General features: G+C 58.4%; 1 protein-coding gene across 1 annotated transcript in view; it reads left to right on the top strand.

Annotated features, from left to right (window-relative positions):
• Window positions 1-10,361, top strand: part of LOC118980021 (bifunctional heparan sulfate N-deacetylase/N-sulfotransferase 4) — a 49,341-nt gene extending 38,980 nt beyond the window's left edge. Inside the window, exons 5-10 of the mRNA XM_037036325.1 lie at window positions 568-750; window positions 2,740-2,836; window positions 5,556-5,679; window positions 7,440-7,614; window positions 9,222-9,392; window positions 10,248-10,361. Coding sequence (XP_036892220.1) covers window positions 568-750; window positions 2,740-2,836; window positions 5,556-5,679; window positions 7,440-7,614; window positions 9,222-9,392; window positions 10,248-10,361 — 864 coding nt within the window. The remainder of the gene's footprint in view (window positions 1-567; window positions 751-2,739; window positions 2,837-5,555; window positions 5,680-7,439; window positions 7,615-9,221; window positions 9,393-10,247) is intronic.
• Window positions 10,362-18,048: the final 7,687 nt, after the last annotated feature.

Genomic DNA, 18,048 nt, shown 5'->3' with positions numbered 1-18,048 from the left:
TGCCTGGGCACTGGCCAGGTGGGGACGAGGTCACAGGGTGTGAGAGCAGTACTGCCCAGAGGGAACACAGACGGGGTGCCGAGCCTCAGCCTTGACCCTCAGTGTGAGCTCGGGAGCGATGACTGAAGTGGGAATAAGTGGATGGCACCAGCCAGGCCCCACAGCCCAGGTGGCCTAAACACACGTGTGTATTTTCTGCCAGCTCCTAGTCCCAGAGGCTGGGGCCGCTGGGCTTCCCCACACACTGTTGGGGGTAGGAGGGGGGAGAGACAGAGACCCCTCTTCTCGTAAGGGCAGCAGACCTGTCATGGTAGGGCCCCACCCTGATGCCGTCATCCAACCTGCACGACCTCCCTAAGGGCTGTGGCTCTGCGCACACAGTCCCATTAAGGGCCACAGTTTCAACACATGAATTCAGGGGCTACAGTTCCATCCGGAACGCCGCCTAACAAGATGAGTGTGCTTCTCACGAAATTCCAAAGTCAGGGGAGGAACTGCCCAAAGCTTCTCTACCACTTTGGGGCCTTTGCCTGCGATATTTCACGGTTGGTCTTACTCACCTTTCAGATCAGCATTTTCATGACCCACCTGTCCAACTACGGGAATGACCGCCTGGGCTCGTACACCTTCATGAACCTGGCCAGCTTTGTGCAGAGCTGGACCAACCTGCGGCTGCAGACTCTGCCTCCAGTGCAGCTGGCCCGCAAGTACTTCGAGCTCTTCCCGGAGCAGAGAGACCCTCTCTGGCAGGTAACCAGGAATCTCCGGGGTGGGCCAGGGGAGGGGGGAAGGAGCCAGGAGGGTGGAGCTGCATTAGGGCGCTGCTGGAGGTGGTGAAGCTGGCATTTAGCATGAGCTGCTTCTTTGTTCAGTCGTTTTACTCTCTCCGATGATACACTTTGATTGTTCCATGAGTTGTTTGTATTTCTTCGCTGGCTTGTCTTTCTGAGGTTTTGTCCATTGGTTCAGTTGGTGGGGGAACTTTTGCATTCAGCTGGGCTCAGGTTAGGGCTAGAAACCAGAAACCAAAGTGCTACCGCCTGAGACCCCAGAACTGGACTCCATGGCGGATGCGTGCAGCACAGAGGGTGTGGATGCAAAAAGCAAAATGCAAAAAAGCCTTTGACCTCCTGCTTCACACGGAGTCTGTCCTCACTGCATCTTTGCGTTCTTTTGGATCGAGCCAGTCTTTCCCTGGGAGGGGTCACTGCTCTTTCAAACCGTTCAGCCCCACGTGGGAGCCCAGAGCCTCCGCCATTTGTGAGAAACGCAGCCTGCCTCCCCAGGTGCTCTGCGCATCTCCCAGGCGGGGTACCCGTGCCCCCACCATGGGGCCCCGACAGGGAGACCGGAGGACTGTGAGCGGAATCATCGCTGGTGACGTGCTACGGCCTGGACAGCGACCTCTGAGCATCCTGGGGGGGTTGGCCAGTGGTTCACACCTGCCAGTGTGACTCCCCGGGAGGGGCCCGAGAAGTGACGGGTGTTTGTCTGAGAAAACGTGCGTACCCACATCCCGTGTTAGGAAGAAACGCCTTTCCTCGGCTTATGCGCGCTCACGGCCGGGCACGCTGGGCCTCGCAGCCTCCCGAGCAGACGGGCGGCTCAGCGGTGCACAGGCGGCCTGCAGGCCAGGGCTACGTGGCCAAGAGCAAGCTTCCAGGCTGAACGTGGGGAGTCCACCTGTGTTTAGCATTTGATGGTGTCTCCTACTTTTAATTTGGTTATCTTTCTCTCAGAGCTGGATGGAATGTGGAGAATTCTGTGGTTCTGCAGAACCTGTGTTGGATGAAACGGTCCAAAGATTCGTCATCAAAGACAACTTATTTGACAGATTTCACCTTGAAAAATTACTTGTCAAAAAAAGACATTCTAAATGGAAAACTGCTATGAAGATATCGCTGTCTAATATTTAGACATTTCAATATAGAAAACAATCAAATTGAGAATATTTCCCCTTGGCAGACCCCACACTGAGCTAACCTTGACCCCACAGAGAAAACACCCCCAGTGAGAACCGCAGCGGCTGGTAGAGAAGATCGGCCGAAAGTGCCAGCGCCGCAGCTTATTTCCGCGAAGTGCCTTTGCAGTGGTCGCTGGCGGTCTCGTGGGAAAGCAAGAGAACAAACACAGCGCGTGGGAGACAGTCCCCAGCCGCCCTGCCGGGACGCAGGGTTGGAGGGAGGTGTGGGTGACGGAGCGGCAAAGCACCGCGTTGTGGACCACAGATGGGGGCCATTTTAAACACCGGGGTAAAAATGTGGTTGTCTCAATGCCCAACACATGTTGTTTAGAAAGCAGTTTGTGAGCACAGTGTTTGATTCACCGATACAGTGAGGCCGGTTCGCCAGTCAGCAAATGTTCCCCAAACCGTGTCCCTTTCCTTTCAGTTCTCCCGAGTGTCGCTGGCTGGGTGGTGCCTGAGGGTCGCAGCCACGGGTGGGAGGGCAGAGCAGGGAAGGCCAAGACGGGCAAAGCTGACGGTGCAGAAAAGGTGGGCGTGTCCGGAGTTCAGGGAGGGTGGTCCCACCTCAGGAAACTGGAAGGGCCCGGGCCCAGAAGTGACGGTCAGACCGGGTCAGACCCCAAAGGCTGAGGAGTGGACATGGCATCTCGGCGGCCGTGGTGTGGAAACAAGTGCCGAACCACGGCATGGTCTGCCCCTGGTCCAGGGGGCACGTGCCTTCGACCCTGCGCCGGGAGCCGTTCCCATGGCCTCACTGTTCTCTCTCTTTGCAGAACCCATGTGACGACAAACGGCACAAGGACATCTGGTCCCGAGAGAAGACGTGTGACCACCTACCCAAATTCCTCGTCATCGGGCCGCAGAAAACAGGTGAGACTCGCTGGTGCCGTTCTCTCTTCCGTGAACGGGTCGTGGGGCAGCACCACCCGCCCGCTGCTGGAATGGCAGGCACCCCCTTCCCACTGCGCCCCCGCGGTCCCCTGCCACTGCCTGCCCTGCCCCGAACCCGCTCTCTGTCCACATGGTCCTCGGAAGGACCCGGGTGCCGCTGGAACCAGACTTAGGGACGAACGTCGTAACAGCAGATGCCAGAACTACCAACAGATGTCTGTTTATTGACAGCTCTGAGTTTAAGTTCTGCACTGTGACTTTAACTTCTACTTTCTGTGGCTTGGCCTAATTAACTCCTGAGTTCAGTTATTTTAAAAGGGGCTTGATTCAAACAGTGTGACCCGGCGTATCAGCCTTGCAGTGATTGTTTCAGCGGCTGTTGTTATTACCTTCCCATGTTCTACACGTGTGCGTGTGTGTGAATAATCAAGCGTGAGTGTAGCCTGGGCTTATGTTCTGAGGCACCTGAGGTTCATCAGCCAGGTTTCCTTGTGGGCCGGAGAGCAATGGTGGAGGAGAGGGAAGTATTTCAGCAACCAGATGACATTTTTAATTAGAATATTTTATACTTTCTTCAGGAGGTGACAGTTTTATGCACGTTGCTCATGTCCCGATTAATTAGAGTTTTTATTGAGTTGCTGTATTCCGAATTCGCTGCCTTGACAAGAAGCGTATTCATCAGTGAGCACACCACGCGTAGCCCCACGGGCGGGGGCGGTGACGGTGAATTAGGCCAGCCCACATGGAGGTGTGACGTGGAGGTGTTTGTCATGGGGTGGGCAGAAATTCCCGGACCGCTGGGCACCGGTGTAGAAGTCTCTCCAGGAATGGAAATCGCAGCAGGACCGACCGCCGGTCCCCCGTGCGGCTCCCATCCTCACATCTGCCACCACCGCTTGTGGTTGAAAATGGGCATTCACTTCCTACCGAACCCCTTGCAGTGGGGCTAACTCTGTAACAGCTATGAAAGAAACAAAACAGCCCTGTGTTGTAAAATTATGTCAGAAATTTAGGTTAAAGACCTGTCTTCTACCGTGTGTCACGGACTGTGATTACTTGTTAGTTCCACTGGAAAAACCACACGTTAGTACCTCGGTGTCCAGTCTCCCTCCTTGTCTGTGTTTAGACAACAGCACATTCAGATTTTACTATCTGACCTACCAGGATGGAAACGATGAAGCTTCCAGCTTGGTCGTGGCTTTCCCAAGACAAAGTGAAAAAAAGTGATAATATTCTATACACCATGAAAAGGCTTCCCGGTGTGCCTAGCAGCTGTGACTGTCCTTAAAGCCCACCCTGTCACAGCGGTAGGGGGCCCTCCATTCTCTGGACTGCTCTGGTGGGCGGGGCCGCTGCTTCCGTGGGCGGGGCCGCTGCTTCCGTGGGCGGGGCCGCTGCTTCCGTGGGCGGGGCCGCTGCTCTGCTGAAGGCTCCCCTGCCCTGGAGCATGGGCCCAGGTAAGTGCAAAGGTCCCGGCTCCATGCGAGCTGTCAACTCACGTGAGGCTCGGGCAGCCCGTGCCTCAACACAAGATACAAAGGGGCCTCCGGCCATTGTTTGCCGGGCCGACAGGTGGAGCTGGATGGACGTGAACCCCACGTCTCCATGGCCAAGCCCTGGAAGGGACCCTGGCAGCGGGACCTGCTCCGGGCCAGGCTCGGGGCTCAGTGAGACCCCCATCGGCTGGGGTCCTGGGCACAGAGAGGCGCCCTTCCCATTCCTGGTTCCAGGTCCAACTGTGACGTGACCAGAGTGGGGGAGGACTTCCCAAAGGGTTAGATTCAGCACGGGGACCCTCCAAGCACAGGTGTCCACCGGGACTCGTCCAAAAGGCCGGCCTGGGCCTCAGTGGGTCGGGTTCCTTCCCGCGGCGGACCAGCTCGCCCTGAGAAAGCCCAGAGGAGGTCAGTGGTGTATAGAATGGAGTCTCCCTAGAGTGCCTGAAGGTGGGAGGCCTCTTCTGCTTCCTCCCTGGAGTGTTTGTATCAGACACTGGACAAAAATGAATGAAACCCGGGATATTGCCCTCAGCCCTCCACGTGGAGGCAGTGCCCGGCTTCGAAGGCTGACTATCTGAGTGTCCAGCCACACGCTGGCGCCCTGGTGGAGGGGCTTCCCCTTTTCTGTCGCAGCCCCTGTCCCCCTGGTGCTCAGCATGCACAGGCTTTCTCCGTGTGCTGGAAAGCGCCCGCCTCCTCTCTCACGGTGGGAGGGACCCGTCTCCCTGGGTTGTAAGTACCCGTGGGCTCGACCCGAACCCGCACACACCCCTTGGTGCAGGGGGGGCAGATGGAGGGTTGTCCCCCCGGCCCTCCCTGTGGGGGTGCACAGAGCAGCACCAACAGACACCCGCCGGGGGGGGGGGTTCTACCTCATTGACCTGGGGACCCAGCAGGTTCAGGGTCTTGCGGGATGTCCTCGGTGCTGTGGACAGGAAGGCACTGGGCCCCGGTCCCCGACGTTCCCGCGAGCTGCAGCGCCAGCCTGCCTACTTGGGCCAGCGGTAACCTTAAATCACGAGTTGCGGCCAATAGAATCGTGCGGACCAGTGAAAAATCACCGGGTTGCCGTCACGTGAAAGGCTCCTCACCGGCTTTAAGGAAATCACCTGGACTCTAAAGAATCGAATGCTCTGTTTTGCGTGCAAATCCTGCTGATGTGACATCCCTCCCCCCTAACTGCCCGCTTCTCTGCGCAGGAACCACGGCCCTGTACCTGTTCCTCCTGATGCACCCCTCCATCGTCAGCAGCCTGCCCAGCCCCCGCACCTTCGAGGAGGTCCAGTTCTTCAACGGGAACAACTACCACAAGGGCATCGACTGGTGAGGGAACGGCACACCCCTCGTTCAGCGCGCACGCACTGGCCGCCTGGCGGTGTCGATGGCCTGTAACCCCCGCGCAGGCACGGGACGCGTGTGTCAGGCCTGCGTCTGCCCCAGCACGCGAGACGTTAACTCCTAGTGATGATCATCTCATCAGTGCAGCCTCCGATTTGATCTGGACAGTGCAGTGATGACGGTGTTTTTCAGGTCGATTAATGTGCTAGGATATCGAAGATTATGGGATATTTTTCATGAGAATTATTCATAAGGATATTTAAATTTCTCCTTAATCATATTGTTATTTCACTGTGCCTAGAATTTTTTAAAACTAAATACAGGATTTGTCTTCACAATGACGCCCAAGGAAAAAGTAATCGGTACGCTGTTTCATGTCGCAGTCCGGGACACGCGCCCTCCTTGGCCCCACGGGTTGTAAACGAAGCCGGTGTTTGTCGTGCCATCGACGGAGCGTTTCCCAAACCGTATCCGTGCGGGTCACACAGGCTCAGAAAGGGAGCACCGTTTTGCATTTGATCACTTGTGAGAAGATAATTAAATCACAGTGTTTCTCCTGAAATGGAGTAGAATAAACCTGACAACCTAAACGGAACTGGCCTTCTCTCTGGGTCATTTCCTCGATTTACCCTAATATTCTAAGAGATCAGGGCCCCGGCGTCCAGGCCCCAGGCACACAGGGCACCCTGAGGGCAGCGTCTTCTGCTGCATGGGACAACCGAGACCACCTCCCAGGAACCTGCCCTGTCAGACACCCCGAGGACCAGGGAGGGCGGGTGCACTGGGAGCCCACTCACGTCCGCTCAGTGGAGACGCGTCCCCTCTGCACCTGGGATCTCACTATTGGAATGAACCGTAAAAAGACTAGATGGACTTCGGAATCACAGGCAAGGCACTAAAGGCAGGCCTGTGGTCGCAGGTGTGAGTTCAGGAGGAAAGCAGGCCGTTCGCAGGCCTGAGGCTGAACCTTTCACCCCTCCCCACTGGGGAGACACCCTAACAAATGTCGAAGGGAAAACAGTGCCTTCTAGGCAGCCCTGCTCGCTCCTTGTCGTTTCTGGAGGGTCGGAGGGTCAGAGAGGTGGTGAGCGGCAAGGAGGGTCTCACTTGAGAGTCTCCCTCGGCCTTAAACCTCACCCGGCATCAACCTCGGGACACGAGGATCCCACACGGGGCTGCCCCCACCGCATGTGGGGAGGGAGCCGGCCAAGGGCTGCCGATCACAGGCAGGAACCCCGGGACTGACCAGACAGACAGACAGACACTCCTGCGCTCACGGGGCGCGCCCACGACACACGCAGGGGGTGGAGATGGCAGCACGTGGCCCCTCTGGCCTCGTCCCCACCTCCTGCACGCTCCCAGCTCCACGGAAGAAGTTCACTTTCGAGTTTGCAAACATAAACTTACTGTTTCGAGATATTCACTAGGCATCATGGGGTCATTTGCTGCTTGCCAAGGGTAAGCTCAACTTCTCTGGGTCTGGCTTTGCCAGCACAGAACATCAGCTGAATCTCAAGGGTTTTCTCTCTGTCCCAGTGGCCCGTGGGCTCCGCCTGGCCCCTCCCCTGCAAGGTCCATGGGAGCAATGCACAGTGCGTAGAGCAGACAGCATTTCCACTGTTTTCACACCAGTACAATAATGAGAACTGGACAGAAGTGGATGGAAGGACGTGCAGATCATTTCACATCCCTCGCACGTGTGGCAGGGAAGGCCTTACCTTCAGCTGGTCCTTCTCTGCCCTCAGGTACATGGACTTTTTTCCGACGCCATCCAACGTCACGGGTGACTTTCTGTTTGAAAAGAGCGCGAACTATTTCCACTCGGAAGAAGCGCCCAAGCGAGCTGCCTCCCTGGTCCCCAAGGCCAAGATCATCACCATCCTCATTGACCCCTCGGACCGGGCGTACTCCTGGTACCAGGTACAGGGTGGCGAGGGCTCCGGGCGGGTGCGGTTTGAGTGGGGTGGCGGTGGTGCACGGACGGTGGGTGGGAACCGGAGCGGGGGGGCAGGGAGACTCAAGAGACACTCAGAGGCCGAAATCAGAACCCAGTGGAAACAGGTCAAGGGCAAGTCAAATTTGCCGGATGGTGACCAGATGGCAACTGAGTACGGCAAACCCCTAAATGTCCCTGTGTTGCTCGGTGGCGTTTCCTCGCAGCTCAGACGAGCAGCGCAGGGGCTGGCGTGTGGGAGTCCACCTGCTGGCCTCTGGTGAAGCCGCCCTGGTCCTGTGTTCTGTCACCGCTGGCCAAGAACCTGTCAGTGACGCTGAGCAAGGGCTTTCTGTGTCCCCATGAAAAAGTCACGGCACAGGAGTGGAGGGCAGGGGGTGGGCCGTCGCCGTGACCCACTTCCACGGTGATGTGGAGCCACGGGCTTGCTGCGTGGGTGGAACCGGTGCCGAAAGCAGGCCCTGCTGGGGTAGGTCTGAGCCCGGGGCAGATGTGTGCATCAGAGCCAGGCGGCTACGAGACGTGGAGGGACCCCGGTGGCCTGTCCTTCCCAGGAGCGTGGGGAACCTGGTGAAGCAGAGGGGAGTGGGGCAGGCCGCTGCGGGAAAGCAATGTGAAGGCCAGCTTGGGGCACGCCGAGGGTGGCAGAGGGACACCAGCTCGTCTGCGGCAACGAGGCCCCATGGAGGCCAGTGACCTGGGCTTTGAGAGGCGACCATGGACACAGTCTGAAATCCCAGCCCCACAGGCATGTTTGTGTATGTTCATGGCATGTAGAAAGCAACGCTGGGGTAAAGAAGGCCACAGGGGATGTTTAAAGAACATAGCAGGATAACTGGCCGTGGAAATGTTTCTTCTTTCTTTTCCTTGACTTTTCCACATTTCCCCAGTAAACGTGTGTGACCCCGAACCAATAGTGACAGGCAGTCTGCTGCTCCCCAGCGCCTCTGAGAGCAGCCCTGCCCGTGGGGGCCTCGCCTGGCCTGCTCAGAAGGGCTCTGAGCCTGGTGCCAGACCACGGCAGTGGGGCGAGGCTGTGGAATTCGAAGGGAACCCTCAGGAGAGCACAGGAAAGGACCCAGAGCAGTGTGGATGCCAACAGGACAAGCATCGGGGACAGGCGTCTGATGCCCCGTCCCTGATGTCCTGCCACACGGGGACATTAGAAAAGTGTCAGAACCCACAGAGGCAGCTGTCATGGAACCGTGAGCTCAGCGGTGCAGGGGCCCTCCAGCCAGTCTGAACCTCCTCCCTTCAGAGCGACCCGCCTGGTCCCAGACACCCTCTCGCTTCTGGTCGGACCCACAGGGACACCCCGGCGCCCCCTCTCGTCCTGGCCTGTGCCCTTGAGATTTGCTGCCCGCCATAGCCTGTCCGCACCCCGGTGTCTGTGTGAGGCTGTGCTTTGCACCGGCAGTGTGGCGACGCGCGGGTTTTGCTATCAGTCAGCACTTCTCACCATGGTTTTTATTCTAAAGCCGGTTCCTCACGTGGGTCACTTTGGTGAAGGAGACACGTGCAAGCTGACCTGTGCCAGCGCAGGGGACGGGGTCTCACTGGCTTTCTCCCACAGCACCAGCGCTCCCACGAGGACCCGGCTGCCCTGAGGTTCGACTTCTACGACGTGGTCACCACTGGACCCCAGGCCCCGCCCGCCCTCAAGGTCCTGCAGCACCGCTGCCTGGCACCCGGCTGGTACGCCGTCCACATAGAGCGCTGGCTGGCCCACTTCGCAGCTTCGCAGGTAACGTCCCAAAACTGCCTGCTTCTGCACGCAGCTGCGCCGCGCCAACAGGAAGGGGGTCGGCATGGCGAGGGGTAGTGAGCTGTGACCCAAGACAGCCATGCCTGCAGAAGGCATGTGGTCTTACGTGTTCGATGTCAGCCCCGGTGTCCAAATGTGGGCGAGTGCGTGAGCCCTTCTCGGGGTCTCCCAGTGGCAGCAGCTGGCCCCTGCGGGGGTCCCTCACACGGAGACCCATGACTCCCAGGCCCCCCCTCTCGGCTACGAGCGGAGCAGCCAGCTGGGCAGTGGCCGGCAGGACCCTGTGGGCACCCTGCATGCCATCGCCCGTGAGTGACACAGGGACGCCGTTGTGTGTGCACTATGTCACCGAGGGAGTGTGGGGCAGAAGAGTCAACCAGGACTTAAGGAGAGTGTCCGCCCCGCTCCCCCTCCCCCTCCAGACCAGGCCAGGACCGGAACCCCAGTTCTCGGTCGAAGGCTGCAGAAGAGTGGGGAGACTTCCCTGTGAGCCCCACCGTTTCTCAGCCCTAAGCTCTCAGGATTTCATAGGCCGAATGGTCATCTGATCACACAGGTCGGAAATCGGGTTTCTGCTGGACCACCAAGTCGAGAGAACACCTGTGCTTATTTGCGGTTTACGGTCAGGTTCCGGGAGGGTCGCAGACAGGCCACGGCCGTGTTAACTGTCACTTCCTCGGAGACACGAGAGTGGGGGACAGCAGCATGTGGTCTGTGCTGGGCCCGTTCCTCCCGGCCACACGCGGGTGCTCCCCGTGCGTCTGGGGAGGCCGCTCGGTCTGGGCAGTGTCGTGTTCGGTTTTGTTCGTAAAGCGACAGTGTTTGACTTTACAGCTGCTCATCATTGATGGACAGCAGCTGAGGTCAGACCCAGCTACCGTGATGGATGAAGTCCAGAAGTTTCTGGGAGTCTCCCCTCATTACAACTACTCCACAGCGCTCACGTGAGTCTGGCGCGCTGGGCTGGGCTCCCACTGTTGGCCGAGGTAAACGATGCCTGGGGGCGTGTACGCAGCCTCCTCTCGTCCGGCTGTGGATTCCCACGTCATCCCTGGACTCAGAAACACTCAGAGTGACGTCCTCGTCCCCGAGCTCGTGGTCCCCGTGATGCCACGCATCTCAGAGCCCTTTTCGTGAGCTTCCCCGTGCGCCTTTGGTTACCTGCCTGCTCCGGGTGCCCCGGGAATGAGGTTACAAAGGTGGGAAGCTCTGGTCTCTTCCCCCAGGTGACGGCCGGGTTAGTGATAAAGTGCCGCTGATGTCATCCGCCCCGGAACGTGGGCGGGACTTCAGGCAGAGTGGGAGGGGACACCTGCACCCTTGCCCTGCATTCACTCGCGCACAGTGCCCAGCCACTGCGGTTGCGTGACGGGCCACCCCCAAAGCCACCAGCCTGCAACCACGGCCACTCTGTGGGCCGGAAACTGAGACAGCCTGTCCCTGCTTGTCACACCTGGGGCCACCGCTGGGGAGAAGCCGACATCTGGGTGTGACTTGAATGGCTGGGACTGGAACCTTCTGAAGGCTTCTTTTTCACCTCCTTCGTCACATTTGTTCCTGAGTGTTTCTTCCTGACGCAGCTGCACGTGGGATGGCCGTCTCGGTCCCTTTCGAGCAGCCGGTTGTTGGTGTGTGGGGACGCCGCAGAGTTCTGGGTGTCGAGACCGCCGTGCCGCTGAGTTCCTTTGTCAGTGGGAACAGGTGTTTGGTTGCGTCGCGTGCTTTCTGCGTGTGGACCCAGAATGACTCCCAGTCGATCGTGGTGCATGACGCTGTCGTGTCTGGTCGGGTTTGAGGAGGACTTTTGCATCTGTGTTCCTCTAGGATGTGGTCCCGCCCTTTGTTTATTTGGGTCCTTGTCCGGTTTTGCTCTCACGATAATGTCGGCCTTACAAAATGTGTTGGGCAGCCCTCCCTTCACTTCGTTTGGGGGAAGCGTTTGAGAAGGGTGGCCTCTTTGGATGCTTGGTAGAAGTCGCCAGCAAGGCTGTCTGGCTCGGGGACCCTCATGCTGCAAATGATATTCCCGCTGATGTCCCAAAGGCCCCTTAAGGTGCCCTCGCTGTGTTTGAATCCTCTTCCTCTGTGGATCCCTCGCCGAGGGACAGCTGACCGACTCGCTGTCCTCTCAGCCCCATCTGCTGGCCACGCCTCAGTGGATCCAGTCCGGAGGGCAGCACGTTGTGCCCCCTCGGAGACCCTGTCTCCACCTGTCCACCTGTCTGGTGTGGCTCTCCGTCCTCCATTGGGGTGGAGGCCCGTGGCCCCCGGGTCCAGGCCCCTTGCCCAGGGACCTGCTCCAGGAGCAGCTGCAGTTTGCTGTGTCTGAGGGGAGGGGAGTCCAGGGTCTTCGCCACCTTGAGCCAGCCCTTCCCCATGTCCTCGCCCGCATCTCTGACTCTGGGACTCGGACGGATCAGAGGCCGAGCTCAGTGGGAGGACGCCTCCCATGAGGTTTTCCCGCCGTGTGGTGGCCGTGGGGTGGCCGTGTGGTGGCCATGGGGTGGCCGTGTGGTAGTGGCCATGGGGTGGCCGTGGGGTGGCCGTGGGGTGGCCATGGGGTGGCCGTGGGGTAGTGGCCGTGTGGTGGCCGTGGGGTAGTGGCCGTGGGGTGGCCGTGTGGTAGTGGCCGTGGGGTGGCCATGGGGTGGCCGTGTGGTAGTGGCCATGGGGTGGCCGTGTGGTAGTGGCTGTGGGGTGGCCGTGTGGTAGTGGCCGTGGGGTGGCCGTGTGGTAGTGGCCGTGGGGTGGCCGTGGGGTGGCCGTGGGGTGGCCATGGGGTGGCCGTGTGGTAGTGGCCATGGGGTGGCCGTGTGGTGGCCATGGGGTGGCCGTGTGGTAGTGGCCGTGGGGTGGCCGTGTGGTAGCGGCCGTGGGGTGGCCGTGTGGTAGCGGCCTGCGCAAGAGAGCTGGGCCTTCCCTGACCTCGAGGGCTGGTCACTCGGCGTGGCTGGTGCCACACTGTTGATTCCATCCAAGGGGAGGACGGGGACACATCTCACTCCTGAGGCGGAGCTGCGGGCCGGGACTCCGTGGGCCGGCTTCCCCACCCAGCTGCATAGCAGGCAGGACTGTGCTTCCTCTCGGGGAATGAACAGAAACCGGGGAGGCCCGTGCCAGGCGAGGAGCACGTGGAAAAGCAGGTGGACACCGCCCTCTCCCCCTTTCCCCTTTTGCCCTGTGACGCTTCGACAGTAATGGACGACACAAATGAGGACAACCCGGACACGAGGGCCACGCTCTGAGAGCAGGTCGGGCAGGGACCTTGAGGAAGGTTTCCCCGTGACTGAGTTCACACGCGTGCAGAGGTGGCTAAAGCCCGCGGGGATCAGAGCCGAGGGCCCAGGCAGCAAAGCGCCCTGCAGCCCCTCGACTGTGCCTCCCAGTCAGCTGGGTGCCTCGGAAACATCGCGGGGCCGCAGGACACATGCCCCTCACTCGATGGGACACGTGCACCGCCCACCCCAGAGCAGCCCCTTCTCCTCCGGTTCGTTCTTCCTGTGTCCGGTCTTGTGCGTCCTGAACGGCATTCTCGTTCCAACTTGCTTACATTCTCAGCTACAACAAATTGATCAGAGCACACCTCTTCTTTTATTTTTATTTTTGTAACTTTGTGCGGCCCTGGGAGCAGACCGATGTTAGGTTTTAACAGCACAGGCACCAGGATGATCTGCTGGGATCATGGCGGTGCCTCCAACATGGACACGAGGAGCCCTCGCCCCTGCGCTTGTCGTTCGAGCGGCCGTGCCCCGCTGCCTCCAAATACCACACGTTGTTTACACTTTCAGATTATGCTGAGCTGAAGTGTAAGAAAATACGGTGTTTTGCCAAAGTAGAAAGTTTAGTTCATGTTCAGATTCTCAGAATTGCATCTGCATTATATTCAGTCGTGTTAGTACGCAGGGCGGGGCCCCAGGAGGTCTACAGCTGTCCCTGTGGCAAATGAAACAAGGACCAGCAAACAGGAACGACGCAAGAGCAGACCCCCCTGTGGGTGCGCACAACCCCCCTCGGCCTCCACCCGCTGCCACTGGGCGACTTCCGGAGTCTGTTAATATACTTAAGGGCCTTTATGGCGGGTCTCGGTGATGATGATGAGTCCTTGATCTTTTATGGGCGAGTACACAAAACGTGGAACTTAGTAACTTTAACACAAGATTGGACTGAAGGTGCCTGTCTTTACATTTCAGGACAGCAGAAATGTTCTGAACTGTATAAAAACACGCAGATTGTTTAATGTCAGACTCTCACACCAGTGCGGTCACACTCACAGAAGGGAGTCACATCACACCAAAGCCGTGGGTGCGATCGGGCAGCTTCCCTCTGCCTGCGGGTGGCCCTTTGTCACTGCGTTGGGCACACACCACGTTCCGCACACACAGCGCCATCATTCATTCTCCAGGGTCACGCCCACCTCGGTCTCCCGTAGGTTCGATCCCCAGAAGGGCTTTTGGTGTCAGCTGCTGGAAGGCGGGAAGACCAAATGCCTCGGGAAGAGCAAAGGCCGGAAGTACCCGCCGATGGACCCCGAGGTAGCGCGTTCCCGGTCTGGGGCAGAGAGTGGGTCACAGCGAGCGGCAGCAGCTTGCTACCTTTTCCTGCTCTCACGCCGCTGTCAGTGGTTTTGTGCACGTAGAAGACAGACAGACAGACTGACAGGACAGCACTCCATTGGCGTGTGCAGACGTTGCCATTGGGATGCATCCGCGGCATGAACACCAGGCAGCGACCCCTCTCCCCACGTGCCGTAAACAGGCGCTTTGGGACTGAGATGATAAAGTGTATGGCGTGTACTCACCCAGAGCCTGCAGGGACACGGCACTGAGGCCAGCAGGGGGCAGTAGCACGTGATGGGGGCCTGCAGTTCAACTCCCTGCTGACCCCACAGGTCATGGGCTCCATCCGGTGAGGGGCCCCGCCCCACCCCCACAGCAGGTGGCATTCGCACTCCCAGCCTGTCACCTGGGCTTCTGACTCCCCGGCTGTAGCCAGAGGCTCCCACGCCCCCTCCTCGGGTCCGACTTGTCTGCCAGAGCTGCTCCCAGAACCCAGAGGAACTCGTGGCACCAGCCACAGTTTATAGGGAAAGACTGCATCTTGGACGCTCGCAGCCCCTGGGAGGAAGGCACAGGGCGAGGCGTGGGAAGGGGGCACGGGGCTGCCACAGGCTGAAGGTGCCCCTCTCCCCACACCTCCCCTGCACACCCCCCCACCCAGAAGTTCCCAGAACACCCACCATTTCGGGTTTCCAGGGTGACTTCCTGGTCAGGCAGGACTGGAGAACTCACTGGCCCCCACCCTCCAGGGCTCAGGGTGGGGCTGGGGGTTCTCCCTTCTGGTCACAGGGGGGCCCTCCAGCCCCATCCTTAGGTGGGGGCCCAGAAGCCTCCTCCCAGCCAAACACAAGGCCACCTTGTCCCCCCTCGCCTGGCACATGCCAGGAGTTTCAGGAGCTCCGTGTCAGCAACGGGACAAAGGCCACACACACGTCTCTTAGTATGTCACAAAGTCACGAGAGGACACAGGACACAACAGCTGTGGACCCGGAGCCAGTGCAGGGAGGGAAGTGAGCTGTGGTCAGTGGGGTGTAACCGGACACATGAGAGGACACAGACCACAGAAAGGCAGGGAAGGTCCCTCAGGAGGGCGCAGGCAGCAGGGAGCCCACAGTGAGACGGGGTGTGAGCGGCTCCCCTAAGGTGGGGGCTGGGGGGCGGACAGGATGAGCCCCATGTTGCCAGGGAAATAGAGGGACCTTAACTAGAGAGGTCCTTAGCCAGAACTTCGAACTTAAAGGACTTGAATCTGCAGGACTTCAGTGGAGTGTTCCCCCACTTCTGCGAGCATCTTACCCAGAATGTGAAGTGGTTACCGTCTGGGTCAAGGGCAGGAACGTAAGGCAGTGCCCGGGGAGTGGTGCCCGAGGAAGGTAGTGGCGCTAAGCCCATTTCCGCAGTCAACTGGGAAGCGAGGTGCGGCCATCGCCCCCCTTCTCACTGGGCGCAGGTTGGTCTCCAGACGCCCGAGGGGCCCCAGGGCTGCCTGGGGGGGCAGGGAAAACCCACGTGCACGTTTGCTGTTTTCCAGAAGTAAAGGAAAATGCAAACTGTGACCATGGGTGGATCTGAGAGGCCTTTTTCTTAACCATCCACCCAGTAAGGACCCGCCAAGCCGGTTGGACCAGAAACGTGAGGCCCCAGGACACCACTGTCCTGACCTTTGTGACCAGACCCTGCAATGCCTTTGAAGTGGAAGCTTTTGAAGATCTATTTTGGTCCTGAATAAGGACAGGAAATGTTTTTGTAATGTTACAAGGGATTCCTTTAGTCAGGAATTTCAGTTATGATTACTTACATTCACTTTTTATTTTTATGCTGTGGCCCAGTTTTACAGAAAGGGGCCAAGTTTAACAGAAATATACGTGTTTTGTAGCTGATGTCAGTAGATTGGGTCCCAAATCTGCCCTGTACCTTGTTCTTTAGCATGAGACACGCCTGTCGGGTTCCTCCACGGGGACCTCCAGTCCGTATTCTCGGGGGGGTGAGCGCGTCCAGCGCGCCTGCACCTGGTGTCGTCTCTCAGCCGCGCGTCTGCCAGGTGCTCGCAGCAGGGAGAGGAGCGAGGAGACAGACGGAGAGACAGGCGGGGCGAATCTCCGAGCAGGGCAGGGGGCACCATCTCGGCAGCCAGCCCCCCTTCAGCCTCCTCTCCCTTTGCTTCTCAGTCCAGAGCCTTCCTGTCCAGCTACTACCGGGACCACAACGTGGGGCTCTCCAGACTGCTGCACAGGCTCGGGCAGCCGCTACCAGCCTGGCTGCGACAGGAGCTGCAGAAGGTGACGTAGCGCCGGGACCCGCCACCACCCGTGTCCCTCAGCACTCGAGCTGGTCGGGAGCACCGTGTGAATAAATCCGCTTCCGCCCGTCTGCACAACGAAACCCGTGTGTGCACGCACTGGAATCGCTAGCACCGAGCCTGCGTGAGCTCACGGCGAGGTCTCATGGCATTTTCTCGTTTCCGGGGTGGGGCCCACAGCACAGCCCCGTGGCTCTGTTAGTGGTGAGGTGACAGACACTCCATCTGGGACCGAGAGCCCTGATTTTGTGCAAGTGGCATGTTAGAGTCCCGAGCAAAAGACAAGGACTGGGATCCTACTGGAGGTCCGTAGTGGCCCGCCATCTGAATCAAGGGCTCCCGTGTCCCTGTTTCCTGTGCTGTGAGGAGAGACCATTCCATCCCATGCGGGTGAAGCAGGAACACACTGCCGCCTCCCAGGTCAGTCAGTCCTCCCCGGCCAGGGGCCCGGGGGGGCACAGCTGGCTGACCCACCGTGTCCTCAGTGCGCTGTGGTTCCAACAGCATCACCCCCAGGTTCGGGCAGAGCGACGGGTGCAGTCTGAGCTGCTACCCTACCACCAACCTGGCGTCACTGCCCTGCCATGGGGGCATCTGTGCATTTTGTCGCTGTCCCCGGGAGAGAGAGACATTGCTGACAGGCGAGGAATGAGACAGGCCACCGTGTTCACAGGTCCCTCAGGGCCACAGGGCTCCTGTGTGTGCCACACAGGGGCACTCACTGAAGATGATGTTTTAATGCCTATTTAAAATACATACACACACACATATATATATATATATACACACACACACGCAAATATGTAATCCAAAACTTACCTCTTTCAACATCACTAATTCTCAGCTAACCCTGCTCTCAGCCGTCACTGAATAGTGACTTTCTAGAGAGGTCGGCCCCTCCTGATCTAGGGTCACCAGGGCCCTCCCGTCGGGGGCTGCGGCCACGCAGTCGGGCTTCTGTCCTGTGTTGTCGGTGAGGATGCGGAAAGCCGTCGACGTTTTCAGGGATGCGTGGGGCAGAATGTCCGCCCAGAGGTGAGCCGGACCGGCCTGGCCCTGACGCCGGGCGGCCCATCCTTCCTCCAGAGGGGCTTCTGCTTCTTCCAGGGATCTGAGAAATTATGCTTGACATAATTCAATGTCTTTAAAGGAAACTGAAGATCTTATTTTTGTTTATTTTTGTCTTTTTAAGCAAGTAAATCAAACTGATCTAAAAGAGAATCAAAGATTTCTGTTTTAATTCCGACATCAAGATTTTCCTTCCCTGCTCTTTCCCACTGCGTCTAGAGGCTCTCAATCTTTAAAAAAAAAAAAAAAAAAACTTGTAAGGTTTTCCTTGGGCACGACAGGCAGACCACCCACGCCCCTGGCTGACCCTTCCTCTGCAGGGACAGCCTGGCTCCTGCCTTGTCCCTGGGCTGAACACCTACCCCAGGAAGCCCTGAGGTCCCGGGAACCGTGTGGAGTTTGGATGGTGCGTTGTTCGGTCTCTCATTTTCCCCGAGTTGTATTCTCATGGCCTCCTTTCCAGAACTAGAATTTTTTTTTCCAAATGGGATATCAGATATATTTATAGAAGGAGGGAGATATTTTTCATATTAAGCAGCATTTACCTAACTCAAAGTGTAATTCCTCACCAGATTTTTAAAGTGAGGAATTACACTTTGTTTTAAAAGTTACACTTTTAAAAGTGTAACTGCGTTGTACACACTTTCATTGTACACACTTTCGGATTTTTGCCTGATTGACCTACGCAGTGTCACTCACCGACCTACAGAAG

Source organism: Sturnira hondurensis, unplaced genomic scaffold (genome assembly GCF_014824575.4).
Source record: "Sturnira hondurensis isolate 20B ecotype Veracruz unplaced genomic scaffold, ASM1482457v3 Scaffold0022766, whole genome shotgun sequence".
In the NCBI taxonomy this organism is placed as follows: domain Eukaryota; kingdom Metazoa; phylum Chordata; class Mammalia; order Chiroptera; family Phyllostomidae; genus Sturnira; species Sturnira hondurensis.
Note: the sequence above shows the minus strand (reverse complement) of the source record. Positions and strands in the feature narration are given on the sequence as shown.